This window comes from Euwallacea similis, chromosome 5, assembly GCF_039881205.1.
Source record: "Euwallacea similis isolate ESF13 chromosome 5, ESF131.1, whole genome shotgun sequence".
Taxonomy (NCBI): Eukaryota; Metazoa; Arthropoda; class Insecta; order Coleoptera; family Curculionidae; genus Euwallacea; species Euwallacea similis.
In genome coordinates, this window is record NC_089613.1 from 2423886 (window position 1) to 2442031 (window position 18146).

Below are 18146 nucleotides of genomic sequence, written 5' to 3' on the forward strand. Positions count from 1 at the left end.
ATGACCCATTTACATGATGTACAAATGTAAGTTTCAAATTTCTGCACCAGCCGCACAACTATAGGAAAACATAAACTGATGACCAGTTTTGAATAACAACAAAAGGAGATTCCCACGAAACGAGCAGTTAACGCAGTTTTATGTTTATGTTCGTGTTAAGTGCATTGGTTTACTGTTTCTGCAAAGGACTTATTTACAGAAAAAAAATGGCCTTAGTATGCATTTTCAATCGTGATCAATGACCTGTTGAGTATAAAAAAACATTTTATTTCTGCACGTAACTTATGAGCTATTTTTAAAAGGAAACTTTTGTCAACGAGAATACACATTAAAACACACAATGACCGATAAACAACGGCATTGTGGTTCTTTATTTTCATTCCTCGGAAGTCCACTTTCATTTTTGCACACAGGGTGTGGGTGTAAGCTCATTGCCAATGCACAATTGCAACTGAAATTCCGCGTTACGCAACCACAGATCACAAAAAAAGAAATGTTAACTGCGTTTTGGTTTTCTGCCTAGAATAATTTGCTTTTCTCCAAAACCCGGTTTATTTTCCTTATAAATTGTTTATGTAGCAACTCCAACACGAATCCTAGTAAAAGTCTAAAACCTCATAAAAATGCCATTCTGCAATAGGTTGTCTAAGAATAGATTCGGCTAAAAAAAAATACTTTTTCGACCTTGGTGTTTGTGCGAAAACAACTCTGCCCAGCTGAGCGCGTTACCATTGACAGATTACCATTACCATCGAGAAGGAACTTGTTTAGGCAAGATCATTTTTCGGTTAACTTTTGAATTTATAACGAAGCCCACACTAATACTACCTTTAACGGTTGTATATCTTTGTTTGGAATTCAGCCGTTGTAAACCAAACATGTTAAAAATGCGATTGTTGGAGAGGACATGTACATAACCGGTATTTGTAGCGCATTTTCGATAACGAACAATTTTTTAGTTTAGAGCTCGATCACACAATAATTCGTAGATTTTCTTTATTTTCGAGCGAGTTGCTGAAAACGCTCATCAAAGCACATTCAAAGAATCGGTTTGGCAAGAAAGGAGTTTATAAATTGAGGTTATTAATACGAGATAAACCTCATTTTGTACACAAAGAAATTTTCCATCTTGGCCGACTGCCAATTTTTTGGCAACAAACATTAATTAAAGCTCCGATCACCATTAGGCGCATTGAGGAAACAATAGCGCTGCAGCGCTTTATTGCAGCGCACATTTCGCTGTACCACTAACATAAAGCTGTAAAGCAAATTATTACGCTGAAAAACTCGAATTTTGATTTTTTTAATTTCAAAAGATCAAATTAACAGCTGCTTGTCACATCAGATCTTTAGGCAAAAAACAGTCCGAAAATTCATACCTCAAACGCTGCAGCATTCAAATGCTCCCTGAACGTGCTGATTATTTCTACCAACAGTAGTAACATTGAAATGAAAGTTTGATGGTACAAGTTCAGGGTTTTACCATGCAAATGGCACATAAATTTGTCACGAAGGCCATGTTTTACCATCATTCCTTCTTCAAGTTTTATTAGTTGACGACAACAGATACAGAGTGTGCCAGTTATGAATGAACACACCTTTGAGGCATTTCGTATTTATTCGAAAAGTTGAAAATGGCCATTTTGTGTGTTTCTCCCGTAGAGTTTATGAATGTTAACAAAAAACTGATTTCATATAAAATATGAGAGCTTTAGCATAAAATTTTGATTTAATTATCAACTTGAGAAATTAATACCAGACGAGTCAATAGAAAAGATGTAACTACAGGATTCCAGGATTCCCTAAATTTCTTGTTCAGGCTTCCTTCTAAGAGAATTTTCTTCCACACCATTTTCAAAAATAGTTCAAAAAATATTCTTTGTAATTCGGAAATCGTCATTTGAATTTTACTATTTAGATTTTAAAACATATGACTTGTATATCAGAGTGTCGCGCATAGTTTTTAATATATTATTTTAATTTAAAAAAACACTTTTTTCATATATATGAAATAATTTAATCGAAACGCTTTCGTCCACATAAATCTGTATGTAAAAATGTCTGTAAAATATTTTCTTGCTCAAAATTCTTGTTTTTTACGTATTAAAACCTTCATAAACATTCTATAAAACAACAATATAACACACATAACAAACATTCTATAAAAAGTAATATTTTCAGAGTTATTGAGAGAAGTTATAGCTTTTTAAATGAGACGCACTGCATATCAATAGGCGTAGAGAAATTAGCATATTTTGAACACCGTGTTTAACATTCAGATCGTTTCCTCGTCAAGGCTTTAAGTAAGTGTTTTAATCCATTTTAATCCAAGGCATAACATGCCGATAATTAATATTCTGAAGTTCATCTTTTCTGAAATATTAAAAAAAATAAAACCAAACTAATGGTTTTTAAAGTTTAAATGATTATTCTAAAATGGAAATGATAATTTCTGAAATCCAAATGATCCTTTCTAAAGTTCAACTGGTTATTTTGAAATAAAAACTATGATTTTTGAATTACATGAGATATTTCTGACTTCTAAAATTAATGGGACGCTTTCTGAATGGAACCTTAAAATGGTGTATACAATTCCTTCCCGAACTCAAAAGTACATGTCCTCGCCATAATATCTGCCAGTTAGGGTGCTCTAGATTACTCAAAAATCACCGCAAATTTCATTTTAGGATAGTTCAATATTTTCCTTAATTTCCACTTAGAATGGTTTGAGTTACTCAAATTCATTGAAAATTTCATTTGAGGCTACTTCAATGTTTCCCGCAAGTTTTGCGGAAAATCGATTCTCCTGCGAATTTTGGTTTCATATAACGGTTATCAGACCAACAATAATATAAGGAGTCCTAGTTTGATTGAGAAAAGCGAAGCAATGTTAGAGGCAAAACTGTGGTTACTATAGAGGCGGGCATGCCTCCGCGTAACAGAGACGATGAGATACACACCAACAGACCAATCTTCCCCTCTCGATTCTTCGACAACCTACCAGATATAGCACACTACAAAATGTTCAGTCGAGTGTCCTTCAAGAAATTTTCAATAAAACATGTAATTACTACAGTTGGTATATGATTTTATCGCAAAGTGACCTGATCCGACCAATAGCAAGTTCCAAAATTAAAAACTAGTTCCATTTCCAACCAATTTCCATTGCCAACTAACCAGACCAGCATTAATAATACCTAATTGTAACTTATTAAACTTTTTCGAAGTCTTAGCCATGTTAGCTCAATGGAAGCAACAGCAAGGTCATTTCATTGTAAAAATCGTTGAACTCCCTCGCATTTTGGGCAATTTGAATAAGAGACAGGTGAATAAATTTAAATAAATGATTATCTTTCCACTGTATTCTGGATTGTCAAATTTGAATTACATTTGAATATGTCTTGGGTTCCTCAATCAAGTATACAGTGGTTCAGTGCCGGCTCAAAAAGTTTTAAGACAACACATTAAAAGAATGTACGAGGTGTGTTAAAAAAATAACGGGAATTTTGTAACTTTCTGGGCTGGATTAATTGTATTTATCCGATTTTTTGCTTGTTGTGTTGGTAAACATGTCCTTAAACAATGTGTACATTGGTAGACATATTGGAAGTTTAGTTTGTTGACAACTGTCAAAAAAGTTACATTGTATTCGACACGAGCGGCGATCTTTGAAAAATGGATCAAAGAATTTGCGTTGAATTTCGTTACAAAAATAGAATAAAGTGCAGGCAGGTTTTAGAAATGTTAAATGTAGCGTCTAGTGAGTTCACTATATGCAAAACAAGAGTTTATGAGTGATATAAGCGTTTTCAACGAAGCCGCGAAGACGTCGAAGATGACGAGCGCACTGGATGACCCAACACATCAAAAACGGATAAAAACGTAGAAAAAGTGGAAGAAATGGTGATGAAAGATCGTCGAATTATAATCAGAGAGGTCGCTGAAGGTGTTGGCATATAAGTTGGCTCATGTCATGAAATTGTTTCGCATGTTTTGGGTATGAAACTTGTGACTACAAAGTTTGTTTCAAAATTATTGAATCTCGAACAAAAACAGTGGCGAATGAAATTTGCTTAAGAGTTGTTAAATGTAGTCGACAACAATCTAGAACTAACGAAACGTGTCGTAACAGGTGACGAAACATGGGTTTATGGTTATGACGTCGAGACTCAATCATCTCACTTGAGGCATTCTGGATAGCAGAAAAAACTGAAGTGCAATCGAATGTGAAGGTAATGCTCACAGCGTTCTTCGATTTTAATGGCATATTGCACCACGAGTTTTTGCTACAATGTCAAACGATCAACAACGAATATTACCAACAAGTTCAATGTGGTTTGCGTGAAGCAATTCGAAAAAAATGCCCGGATTTGTAGCGAAAGAATTCATGGCTTTTGCACCACGATAATGCGCTCGCTCACACTTCGTTGTTTGTTCGTGAATTTTTGACCAAAAACAATACTGTAATGACATCGCACCTCCATATTCGCCAGATATGGCTCCCTGCGAGTTCTTTTTGTTTCCGAAAATAAAGAGAACTTTAAAATGTCGTCGTTTTGCGAGCGTCGACGAGATTAAATGCGCGTCGCTGAAAGAGCTAAACAGTATTCCAAAGTTTCAGTTTCAGAAGTGTTTCGGGAATTCAAAGAAGCGTTGACATAAGTGTATCTTAACTAACGGGGACTATTTTGAAGGAGATAAAATTGGTGAAGTGGAATAAATAAAATTATTTCCAAGAATTTAAAACTTCCGTTTTTTTCTGAACACACCTCGTATTATATTATTGAAAACCATCCGAGAAATATTTTAAGTTGTTCATTAATATTAACCATAAGGTGAGATCTATTTCGCACGTGTGAAGAGAATTGTTTGTTTAACATACCCACACTTTCGAGTGCAATTTGCCTTTCATTTGTGAACATTTTAAAATTTCAAACTTGCCTTTAAACAATCGCGTAGATAAACTTATTTTTGGGAGTAGATAACTTTATTTTTGGAAATAGGGAAAAATTGAGTTCACAAAACAACCATATATTTATCAATAATATATGTATCAATAATCCAATATGGTTTAAGCCATTATAATCCTTTATCAAGGAAACTCAATACTTTAGGTTATGACTTCATTATCAGCAAATATAAGAATGTACCTACTTGTTTGTTTGTACAGCTCCAGGATCTGTAAAATTTGATATGCCATTATTCAAATCTGCTTAGGCAGCTGCAGTGCACACTGTTGACCTTTCGGCTTTTCAGAAATCTGATTCTTGAAAATAAGAAATCGGAGACTGCAAAGTACTGATTGAAAGTGTTATAAGCGCGGTTAAAAGTTTTAGTTTAGCACTAATACGCAAAATGTTTTGAATGTCTTTCAAAGGAGCACGAAATACACTTTAGACATAAACTTTTATTTTTGTATTAAAGAAACTAATTTGTTATGCTTTTAGGACAACCTACTGAACTAAATGCAGCACAAAATAGTTGTAAATAGGTGCTAAATACGCATACTGCTGGTCAGTCACGCTATCCACAATAAGTTTCACTTGCCAAAGAAGCTATAAAATGCAATTATATTACAAGTAGAATAACAAATTTTCGTATTTGCAAGATTCCTCAGTTTTAGCTGATAAATTCGACGGAGAAAGCCAATGTTAAAAATTTCTCTAGTTAATAAGGAAAAGAGTAATTATCAAGAGAATAGTTGCATTCAAGTGATGTAAGTAGATTGTCTTTGAGGTCGAATTCTAACTTGTTTCCACAGTAATATCAGCGTTATCAATGATACATTAGGAATAGCTGCACATTTCGATTTTGTAAATAAATTACAAATGTGAGAAGTGTCACAACATAAGTTTAAACCAGATTTAATTTAGTAGTAAAGGGTGATTATTATAAAAAAACCTCAAGTGGGCGTCGAAATATCAGGGGCATGTCTAGGTTAAATTCATTAGCTGTTATCTATTTATCGGGTTCTTGATGATAAATAGCAAATGACGTAATCAACGCCCTACGTTTACAACTCGCCGCGTGCAACGCTTTTTTTTTATTGATCACCCGTTACATTGCGTATCTAGTAGGAAAAATAATGCATTCTCTCAATAGTTCCAAAGGTTTAAAGATTAGAACACTGGCTATAAATCTATTTCTCAGTACAGGTAAAGTAGTACGAATTATTAATTGATTCGTAAAAATTTAAGCCACGACAATAATATTTATTGTCCTCACTAGTATACAGGACGATTGGCAACATAATGGTACAATATAGAATAAGTGCCGCGTACAACCTCAAACCAAATCGATATTTGATACGCAATTTTTTCCTTACGCTTAGGGTTGCTGAGATGTTGGCCTCAGAAAATGTCTTAAAAAATTCGAAAAGAGGCAGTATGTCAGCAATTAACTTACCTCAATAAAACAATCAAATTTAGAAAATGTATTTCTTTCATTTACATATTTAGTTGGTAGAAATTTAAAATTTTAAGTTTTTCTTAATCCTAATTTAACTTACAATTAAGGTCAACTAGTTTTATAGAAAATCAAATGCTGCAGTTTTTTAAGTAATTTTTCGATAAACCTTTGGTTTCTCTGAAATGGATTATGAAACAACAAACTTGGGAACAACTTACGAAGTAATTTATTTCACTGTTAAATAATGCACCTCAATCAGATTGACAAAAATTAAGAACTCGTTTAACGAAATTTCCAACGCGACAATTCGGCCAAGAGAGAGTTTACAAGCATTACGGAATTCTTCAGTACTAAAAATGAGGGCTAACATTCATACGGGTACTACGGCTAATTTATTGTCTACCTCTTACGGAGCGTGATATTTCACTGAATAGGGAGATGGATCTTCTATTGGCATATTGCAGTTGCATCGATTTAGCGGAGCGGAGTTGTACTTAAATTCTAATTCTTACGTAGAAAAGGGGCGAAAGTTTTATTATACAGGGCCACATGTTTTTGTGAATAATGAATACTGAAATCTGGCCGTGGCGGGTAGACTGCTAAAAGCGGCGATGTACATAGGCGCAGCATGAAGACACATTACACCTGAGCAAACTACGATCTTGTGATAGCGGTCAAAACAGCTTAAATCGAACAAAAATATGTGGTTTTATATTAGCGAGTAAACTGTACTACTACTGCTCTTTACTTCTTCTGTTGCTAAGATGTTATTATTAACAAAATTGACGTTTTTCCTACGTTCCAGTATCTTGTACTGACGTTATATGAATGTACTAGTTTACCGAAATTCCTAGTACATCTTGTTCTTATTTGTCGCGGTATTTATCAGTAAAAATGGCTGGAAAATTTTCATTTAATGAGCAAGTTGATATGCCGTTAGGATTGATGTTCTGCGAGGGCAACTGCCGGGGAAGTATAAAAGAATATTGAAGTAGTTTTCCTAATTTGTAGATTCGTATCATTCGAAATCGTCAAACATTTGCCAAAGCTGAGCGAAGAGCTCGGAAAACGGGTTTTCTTTGCCGAAGCAACGCTGGAGGTCTTGTTTACGCAGTGAACGCACGAAATGAGGAGCGCGTTTTAGACAGTATTGAAAATAAACCAGAAACCAGTTGGCGAAGAATATCTCAGCAATTTAATATACCACAGCTCATAGTCCATCGAATTATACGACGTAGTCTGCACCATCTACAGCTTAAAAAAAAAACCACGAACTCTTACCGTAAGACATAAGGACCACGGACGATTTTTTAAAATTCCATCCTAGGTCAGCGCGTCGATTTTCCCTATATCATTCTTGTCACGAATGAAGCTTGCTTTACACGAGGAGAAAATAGAAATCTGTACAACAGCCATGAACATTTGGATCAAAATCCATATGCTACAACAACCAACCTAAATGTGGTTTATGCACGATGAGGCATTTCAGTAAGAGTGGTCGAGAATTTTTATACCAACAATTTTCAAATCGATGGATAGGTCGTGGAGATAACTGCTTTCAACACTGACCACCGCGTTACCAGATTTAGATAAATGTGACTTCTTTCTCTGAGGAACTCAACGTGACCTACCTAGCAAACTTGCTATAAATATATATGCTATAAAATTTTATAATATTCCGGTTACCTTGCCACATTATTTTTAAATCATACATTTACATAAGTTTCCACTCACAGATTGATTCTCTCACACATTCATAAATAAGCAAGTTTTTGTATCGGGTAAATTGTAAAAACTTATTTGGTTTACGTACAGGTTTACTCTCTTTACATTTTCCTGAACGTCTTTTCTACGTTACAGTTCTTCTTTGCTGTTCTTGAACTGTTGATAACTCAAACTTTGGAAAACCACTTGAAACGAAAGTTAGCGTTAGTACCACGTCATTATGTGACGTGAATAGTACTGAAAATACCTCAGGAATTTACAACGTAATTGACTTCAACTAGTCCTTAAATTGGCCCGTAGTTACGGCATAATTGTGGAAATGGCTGGGCAACCAATCGGAGTGAGTTGGAGGATATTTCTGATCAATTCAGAAGCATTTCAGAATGACCTAAAGGGGAATTCACGACGTAATTTTGACTTGAATTGACGTCGCTTTGACACGCTCGCCTTGCAGGTTTGACAAAATCGCGAAAATCCCTAGGAAAAATGAGGAATTACTTGAAGGTGAAAATTTGGTATTTTTTTATTAATGTGACCTTAACATGAAAGTTAACTCATATAGATTTTTGACTGACCAAACGTAACCTAAAAAGAATTCATAGATATTTTTCAACGATCTAGAGCGATTATCGGGAGTTTATTGCAAAATGGAGCGAATGGAGTTTTGGGACTTGGAAGCAGACCGGAGTGTTCTGAAGATATATTTTTTAGATTTCTTTAGTGTTTAAGATATTTTTAAAAATTCACTATTTCCGACTTTCGATCTCCGAGAATGTTGCATTACTTTATTAAGTAATCGATATTTTTGTTATGTAACGCCTTCATTTCAACGACCGATCTTTTCGTCGATTTTGAGGCCTGTCAAACTTTAATCGGGTTAAGTCGTTGCTGGTGAAGTGAAATTTCGCAATAGGTGCACATGGTGACCCCAAGCGCTAGTTGGAAAACTTTCAACGTTTAGTCTTCACTCACCTTCCTGTTGAGAAACATTCTCCTCATGCTGAGATTGGGTTGAGCTGGCATCGTATACTTGCTTACAACCATTCTTGGAGTTCATTTAAAGCAAACCACCTCAAAACTCGGATCAAAATCGCACATCACACGTCGCGTTTTATTGGCCTGCGATATCGTGCGAAAGCCTTCTATTTATGATTCGATTTTCCGGAACGATCGTAAATAAGTCGTTTGAGATAAAAATTCGTTTGGAAAATTCAGTGAATGAATATTCTCAGTCTCAGCGTCGATTTATATATATGTAAATATATATATAACGTGGTTAAATTCGAGGCATATACTGTTCCGCCGGTCTGAAACGTCTGACTATTTAAGCTCCCCTCTCTGTCTGTGCCAGTGTTAACGTTGCTAAACTTTTGCTGCTTCTTTCTGAGAAACGGACGCGTAGCAGGACCCACCGTTAGGTCTGGGTAAAGCACTGATTTGCAGAGCTTTTTTGCTGGTGCGACACGCACTTTATCAGGAAATCCCGTATGTTGGCACTGGGGTGCGGATTTGGAACAGGTGCCACTAATACGAGGAAACAGGGCCATGAAGTGTGTGTGATGAATATTTGTTGAAAATAACAAATTTCTTTCCATGAATAATTCCCCATAATGGATGGCTCGAATGCGGAAAAGGAACATATTTATTTGTTTCCTCCGCGAATTTCGAAGAGCGAACTAAATTGGACGAGATCAAAATTCATATTGTTCTGGCCTGCGAGCTGAAGTAGGCGAATTTCAATGAATTGAAAATTCCTAAAGTAATGGCTTGCAGAATATCTATGCAGCTAGCTCTATAATTTGGATATTTGATGATGGCGAGTTTGATGATTGACAAATACAATGTGGCCAAGATAAGCATGTGCGGCACAGTAATAAATATCTCGTAAACGGTAATGGATATAGACTTGGTTAAATGGGAAAAGAGTTGCGCAGTCAAGGGAGCAGCTCACGATGCAAACAGACTTATAAAATTGTTTTTGGCTTTTTAGTTATTTCCAAAAATTAAAATTTTCAAATTTCTTCTTTATGTTTTTCCTGAATTGTATTAAGAAATAGATCAAAACTAAAATCTTTTCCATTGTAGTTTTTTACAAGCTTCAACATGACTTAGATAGTTCCCCTTTATAATATGTTGTTTAAAATAATATGTATAATATGTAAAATAATATGTTACCTAAAGTTTTAGCCGCAATAGCCAGGAGATGCTATTTATGCTTAGAAAATACTGCACAATTTTGGACAATTTTGTAATTTAGGTAAAAATTACTTTAAAAAATCCCTGATTGGTTAATACAATAACATGTTACTATATAATAATTTTTTCCATCATATCCATCATCCAAACCTTTTACCAATGACATGCGATAATGTGCAAGTTTCAGCTAGCAAATACGCGCGATAAACCCACTTTACCACACAATCATAGGTAAAAAATTTTTATCTACCTACTTGACTAGCTTTAAGTGAATGTTGGAAGACTGCAGGGATTTTTTTTTATTTACTGAAAATCATTAAAATTGTGCCAGTGAACCGCCTGTTTTAATACTGCTCCTTTAGGTGACATAAACCAAAGAACTCTATGGTATTTAAAAATAACTTGTTTTGCAACTTCGAGCCATGGAATTTCGATTTCCACTGCACGTTTTATGATTTGTTCGGTCCAACGTCCGACCCTTCCGAGCTAACCTGAACTAACCTGTAAGCTTCTTCTAAAGGAGGACCTCCCTGTGGGGTTCTTCTCTTGTTCCTCTTCTATCCGGTTTGAGGGATCAGGCGAGAGAAATTATAGATACAATAAGTTACTTTTAGCTTTTTTGTTCTGAATCGGTAATGTATGAGTATGAAATTTTACTTTCAAGAACCAGTCCTGTTCACAAGTCTTGCAGAGGACGTGTGTTTTGACCTTCTGCAGTGAAAAATGTCTTTCCATTTTTATGCGATTTACGATTTTTTTATGCACTTCTTGATTGTTTTAGATGAAAGGCACCCACATCCCATCATAATACCAACTTATTATAGTAAAGTTAATTATTGCAAGACAATAAAACATACAATAATGAGAGGTGTGGATGATTATATTATTACTTCTTGTTTCTATATTGGAAAACTGGATAATTCAGACTTGTTTTAAACTTTTATTGGTTTTTAAAACGTCGAAGCAGCGATTCATACTCATTAATGGTCTCACAATTTATGTTATTCATTCAAGTTTAAAAAATCTCATAATCCATTAAGTTTTGCTTCTCGTGAAGTTCAATAAATGTTCATTTAAAACATTTTCCCCAGAGCAACAGCACAGTCATGAGATTTATATCTTTTGGAAGATTTGATAGTTGAAGAAAGCTGTTTATGTTTTGAAAAATTAGCTTCAGGACGCCTTTAGATAGTAGTGAGAAAAGGGTAATAAAGGCACCCACAAAAAGAAAGTATGTTGAGAAGTGTTGTCTGAGAGATGAATGATTCCCTGAGATCACTAAAAAAATTGCTCATTCTACTGATCATGCCCACATAAAAATTACTTTTGATCTAAATTCTTGATGATGAGGTTAGTTCAACACATTAATGTAATCTTCGACTGTCCAAAATTTACTTTGGCCAGGGAACATGCAGCAATAATGTGTGAAACTAAAAGCACTAAAGAAAATATCGCTGAAATCATACTGCGCGATGAAAATCATTGGGGAATTATCATGAAAATGTTAGAGATTGTCATGATGATTAAGGCTCAGGATGAGATGAGCAGGAGAAAAAAAGAATCGGTCACTCGTGCCCTCCGAGGGGATCTCTCGGAGTGGGACACGAGTAGCTGAAGTCTCCTGCCCCCATTCGAAGTAATGTCAGTACGACGGTGTGGAATGGGAATTAAAGCAGAGAGAGGAGGTTTTTAGTGGGTAAGCGTCCTCCTCAGGGGGTGAATCCCACATAACCCTGTCGCCAGTCCAACAGGCAGGGTACTTATGAAGGTTTTCCTCCTCTATATTAAAAAGAAAGCATATTGATGCACATATGTTCTTAAGAATCAGTTTATTATACATATGTTCACAATGTCATGTTGTGATCACGATTTCTATCCATCAGATTTTTACAGCAGATAATGATATTACAAAATAAATAATATTACACCCAAATATAGAATCTAGTTTCGCATTGATTTCTACGGCAGGTTAATGGGTATTGTAATTTTCATACAGGGTGGTCACTTTTACGACGCATTCTATGGGGATTTTCGAAACGGTTAAAGATACAAGGTTGGTTAAATAGAGAAAATGTTTCGTATTTTTATGCTCTGCAAAAAGCTGAAAGCAAAATTGAAATATCTTATGTAATTACTAAGATATCAAAGAAATACCAAAAAAGTCGATTTTCTTTTTTTGTCTATAACTTATTTATTTTTCATACAATCATTTTGAAACTTGGGTGTTCTATATTTTCCGTTAGTGTCTTCAATATGGAAAGGTCAAAAATATCCTAGGCCTATTAGTTTACGTGAAAATAATACTAACTTTCGATTTTCTTATGGACGCCATATTGGATTTTCGCATTTTTGAAAAACACGAAAGATTTCCGTTTCGGCGAGGTGCAACACAAGGGTCTTCTGAACTATTTTACAATAAAAATTAAAATATTTAAATATTTAATGAAAAAATCAAGTAGCACTGAATTTGTCAAGGTCATAATTGGTTACCAAGTTACTGACTGTCTTTGACACATAAGTCAAGTAGTCAATAATACAACTTTTAAATAAGTAATAAAAAAAATTATCAAATGTATTTTCGAAAATCAATAACACAAACTTTAACATTAACTAACATTAATTAACAAAGAAATTAATACGAGGAGAGAAAATTATATAAAATGTTCAAAATGACCGCCACTATGAGTAATACATAATGCCGTTCGCTCATACTACATATTTGAAGTAGCTCTTCTGATAACAACTGGGTCAATGGTCCGAATGAAATTTGTAATTGGGTTTCTAAGATAAGATAAGCGTTTTTTGAATGTCTTATGTACACATTATACATGTCTATTTTCTCATCTTTGGAGAAATATCATCCCATTTTGATAAAAATTGAAATTTACTTAATTCACAGAAGAACAAAACTCACTTTTTTACTAAATTTCTTTTTAAATAAAATTATGTTGACATAGCAACCAATAATATTGGCTACTTGACTTATGTGTCAAAGACAGTCAGTAACTTGGTAACCAATTATGACCTTGACAAATTCAGTGCTACTTAATTTTTTCATTAAATATTTAAATATTTTAATTTTTATTGTAAAATAGTTCAGAAGACCCTTGTGTTGCACCTCTCCGAAACGGAAATCTTTCGTGTTTTTCAAAAATGCGAAAATCCAATATGGCGTCCATAAGAAAATCGAAAGTTAGTATTATTTTCACGTAAACTAGTAGCCCTAGGATATTTTTGACCTTTCCATATTAAAGACACTGACGGAAAATATAGAACACCCAAGTTTCAAAATGATTGTATGAAAAATAAATAAGTTATAGACAAAAAAAGAAAATCGACTTTTTTGGTATTTCTTTGATATCTTAGTAATTACATAAGATATTTCAATTTTGCTTTCAGCTTTTTGCAGAGCATAAAAATACGAAACTTTTTCTCTATTTAACCAACCTTGTATCTTTAACCGTTTCGTAAATCCCCATAGAATGCGTCGTAAAAGTGACCACCCTGTATACATAGTTTGTCAGTTAATAAATGTCGTTATGTATGTATGTAATCATTTATAGTGTCTGAGAGACTCAAGTCTAAAGAGAAATATCTTATCTCTTTATAAAAATATTCCTTGATTTGAGAAAAATCGGTACTTAACACAAGACGATTGCTGATTAAGTCATTTCTGTCTGCAGAAAAAAAACTGATTAAGTGCTTTTAATATTTCATTTTTTTCTATTGGACAATAAATTAAATCACTTTTATTCTTGTTCTGCAAATATGATTAGTAACAACATACTGCCATAAATACCAACAATAGACGATATTTATTAACCTATTGTTTCAACACTGTTTTCGTTTTACCTTCCAGGAATCAAAGTCTTGTCACACTCTTGTTGATTTAATTAGCAACCCTCATCAATCTTCGGTGGATGTCTTGCAGCATGAAAATAATATGTAAATCAGTAATACGCATACTATTCAATTATGTCAAGGATATCCCTCGACCCATAAATCGAAAAAGAGGCGATTTCGTGACCTTAAAAAACGAAAAAATACATTTTAAAATTTATCGCACCGAGTAGGACTCACTTTCACACGACTATAGCTATCGCCTCTATAAGTTGCTAGGTCATCAAAAAATTTTACATCATGATTTTGCATATCAATAAATTGAAATGTTGATTATAAAAATAACACTATGTAATTATAAACCGTGCTAATTAACAAACATTTGCATAATTACAATGTCTGTATCTATTAAACTACTTGAAAATATCAGCCGTGGGACAAAGTCGATTCTAAGTAAATTTTTGTGTAATTTGTGGAGCTTCTGTATTTCGGCTTTTTTTAATTGACTGTGATGAATTAAAACTTAAGCGAGTCGATGTTAAAAACAACTTAATTTGGAAGTAGAAATCAAGGTTTAGAGATTTTGTGATAAACTTCCTTATTGCGTAAAGCTTTGATGATTAAGTACTGATTTTTGTTGATATATTGAAAACGATTAACCAACTGGACTAATGAATGTACAGTATTAGCCAAAATACTTGGAACTTTTAGTTTACATGAATTGAAAATTTTATGAATATCAAGAAGTTTTTTGTTGTAGATTTACTCTTAGTAAAGACACACTTTAACCATAACAAAATATAGTAAAAAATGCTTCTTACAAAACGTTATGTTTATGAAAAAAAATTCAATAATAACTGGACAAAATCGTTGGAACCGAATTAATTTAATAGAAAATCTCATTGTTAAAAATAAGAACTAAAAATGCTTTAGTATTCGGTGTGATATCCCTTTGCCTTGGCCACTCCTGCCATTTTCCTAGGCATTGATTTTATTAATTCTTCAATTAGCCGCCGATCAACTTGATGCCAGACTTGTCTGAACCTTTCAAACACTTCGTTTCTATTTTTAAATGGGCTTCCCTGTTCGGATCGTATGATCTACAGGGATCCATAAATTCTTGATTGGATTTAAATCTGGACTTTGCGCAGGCCACCTCATGGTACACACTCGTTTTTGCTCTAACCACTCTTTCACTAGTTTTACAGAAATCTTGGGATCATTATCGTGTTGGAAAATAAAGTTGACTGACAATGATTCAAATGAATGGAGTTCCATTATATTTGTCAATATATCCCGATAAATGGATCTATCAATTTTTCTAACAATACGATGAGTGGGGCTTATACCACAACAAGAAAAACATCCCCATAGTAACACACTTCCTCCAGCATGCTTAACGGCAGTTTTCATATATTTTAGTTAGTCTTTGGCCCTTTGGACGCCTTACGTCGACTGTAACGTCACTGGAAATAAAGTTGTATTTGGGTTCATCACTAAAAAGAACTTTTTTCCATTTTTCCACTGTCCAGTGTATATAATCGAGTGCAAATTGTAACCGTGCTTTGATGTTTTTCTTTCTTAATATTGTTATTATGCTGGATGGTAGGATCTTAAACCACCTTCTAACAGCCTTCTTCTGACAGTTCTTGATGATGTTTCTGAATGTCCATCTATCTGTATTTTTTGTAACATATTTGTAGGATCGCGCCCCTTGTAGATAGGTGTTACTGTTAAAGGGGATACATATTAGATAGTAGGAATTAACTGTAAGATTGTTATACCCCTGGGGTACGATTCTGGTGGGCATTAGTTGGGGCATGGGAACTTCCCATGCCATGCCTTGTCGGTGTTGGAAATCCCCGCAATAAACCGGGTCGGCATTGGAACTGCTTGTAATATACTTTGTCGGCATTTGAATTGCCCTTGATAAGTTTCGTTGGTCCTATAGTGGCAGTTCCAATTCCCAGCTTAAGATGTAACGGTTTAATGCGGCGGGTGGTATAGACGGCACCCTAGCCAGGGTACGCCCATGGTTTATCACCATGGGTTTTAGTATTTAAGATTTTGCAGGGCATATACAAGCTCTCTTTTCTTCTGGGTTCGGTTGTCGTTGGTAACTCAGAAGTCGCGTCCGCGCTCGCTAAACTCACAAGTTACTTTATACTCTTTTTTGTTCACTTTACATTAATAAACGCATACTTATAGTCCTTTCCTATCTGTGATTTTATTATAAGATATAAACACCATCCTATATCTACAGTAGTATCAAAACTCGATACTACATATTTAATGATGAGAAAAACAGATCATTGTGGGCAATGCTGATAAATTTTTTATCCATTCGTCTAGATGTCTTTTTAGGCCCACCTGTACCTTTTCCCGGGATGACATAATATCGCACAATTTAAACTGTTTAATAATATGCGATACAGTACTTTTTAAAATATTTAATCTAATAGAAATATCTTCTTGCAATATTTCTTGCTTATAAAACTGAACAATTCTGCATCTCAAATCGAGTGAATATGATTTGCCTTTTGCCATTGTTGAAAAATAGGTAGTAGTTTACATATCAAGAAGTTAAAACGAAATGGCCTAGAAAATAATAAATAGATGTAAAAAACTGCCTTTAAATTATAACAAAAACAATTTCCAAGTATTTTGTCTAACACGAAAGGATGTTTATTATTTTTTTCTATAAAAGAATGCGAACAACAAAATGTTAATATTATATACGTATGTATTTTTGTCGAACGCCGGCATTTTAGCTTTAATGGGTTTATTTATATTAGAACAGGACTATCTAGATAAAGGCGCAATATTTTAGGTTCCAAGTTTTTCGGCCAACACTGTAGGCACCGATAGATCTACAAAGACATTTGAAACATAATACACGCAAGTTTCGAACAGCTCTTCAAACTATGTAGATGCGATTTTTCTACTTAAATAAAACGGAAATTAAATTCTAATAAATCTTTTAAAATCTTATTTCTACCATATTTCTGCTCTAAATCTTCGAATTTAGTCCCATTCATTCATCCTTTCCTCCATGCCTACAGGCTCATACTAATCTCAAAACAATTCCAAGCACGTACGTACGTTGATCATCTCTTCGAAAATAAAAAAACGAACGATAGCTTGAGGATAGTGATCGTTGGTCAGTGGTGGTGATTCATTCAGAAACTATTATGGTACCAGACATATTGGTCCCTTATCTGATGAGGCATCGCCACGATTGGATAAGCGTTAATTAATTCTTTAAATCGCCATTAAAAAAATTCTGGGAATTAAATCATATACATAAGTTTCATTTATTTAACAAATTTTCAAATATTACCCGTAGCGTTGCCGGGCCTTGGCTTTTAAATTCAATTTTCCTAATGAATGCGAGATATTCATTACAGCCATTTACCTAAGGCTAGGAATAAATATTACGATGGAAATAACATGTTATTATCAATATTCTCTAATATTAGTAGACACGTAAGCTTGTGTCTAGCGAGCGTTAAATATTAAATTTTCCTAATTTAGCGTTAAATTAAATCTGCAATGTTTATAACCAAGGTTTTTAATAGGCTGACATTTGTAACAATGCTGGATAAGAAACATTTCTAGTGGATTAGTGAAAAATATGTGGCACGACTAAGATTTAACTTTAATGTATGTACAGGACGTCCCAAAGTTCCGGTTGACCATTAGAATCTCGAAAAACTATATGATAGATAGCCAGGTAGAAGATGTACAAATATCACCTTCATTAAATATGGTTTTGACATAAAAAGAATTCTCAATCCTGAGATCCTGAGAGTTCCTGAGAAATCTCAACAAATGCAATATTTTGCATTTAATACGGTTTTATTGGATTTTGATCTTATTTGAAAATACAAAAAAAAATCCATATCATTGACACATTTAATCGCCCATTAAAATGTAAAACTGGTGAGATGCGACATGCCATGTTTCGACTTTATTCA

The 18146-nt window shown here is 34.2% G+C and overlaps 2 protein-coding genes across 3 annotated transcripts in view; both read right to left on the reverse strand.

Moving 5' to 3' along the window:
• Positions 1–18146, reverse strand: part of nmo (serine/threonine-protein kinase nemo) — a 194354-nt gene that overhangs the window by 86539 nt on the left and 89669 nt on the right. The gene's annotated exons all lie outside the window — the stretch shown is intronic.
• Sarm (sterile alpha and armadillo motif) overlaps positions 1–18146 on the reverse strand; it is an 85902-nt gene that overhangs the window by 51124 nt on the left and 16632 nt on the right. Inside the window, exon 1 of one of the 2 annotated variants that reach the window (XM_066390718.1) lies at positions 9106–9417. The exons of the other annotated variant lie outside the window; for it this stretch is intronic. Coding sequence (XP_066246815.1) covers positions 9106–9177 — 72 coding nt within the window. The 5' untranslated portion in view covers positions 9178–9417. Of the gene's footprint in view, positions 1–9105; positions 9418–18146 lie in introns of those variants that run through there. 2 annotated transcript variants of the gene reach the window in all.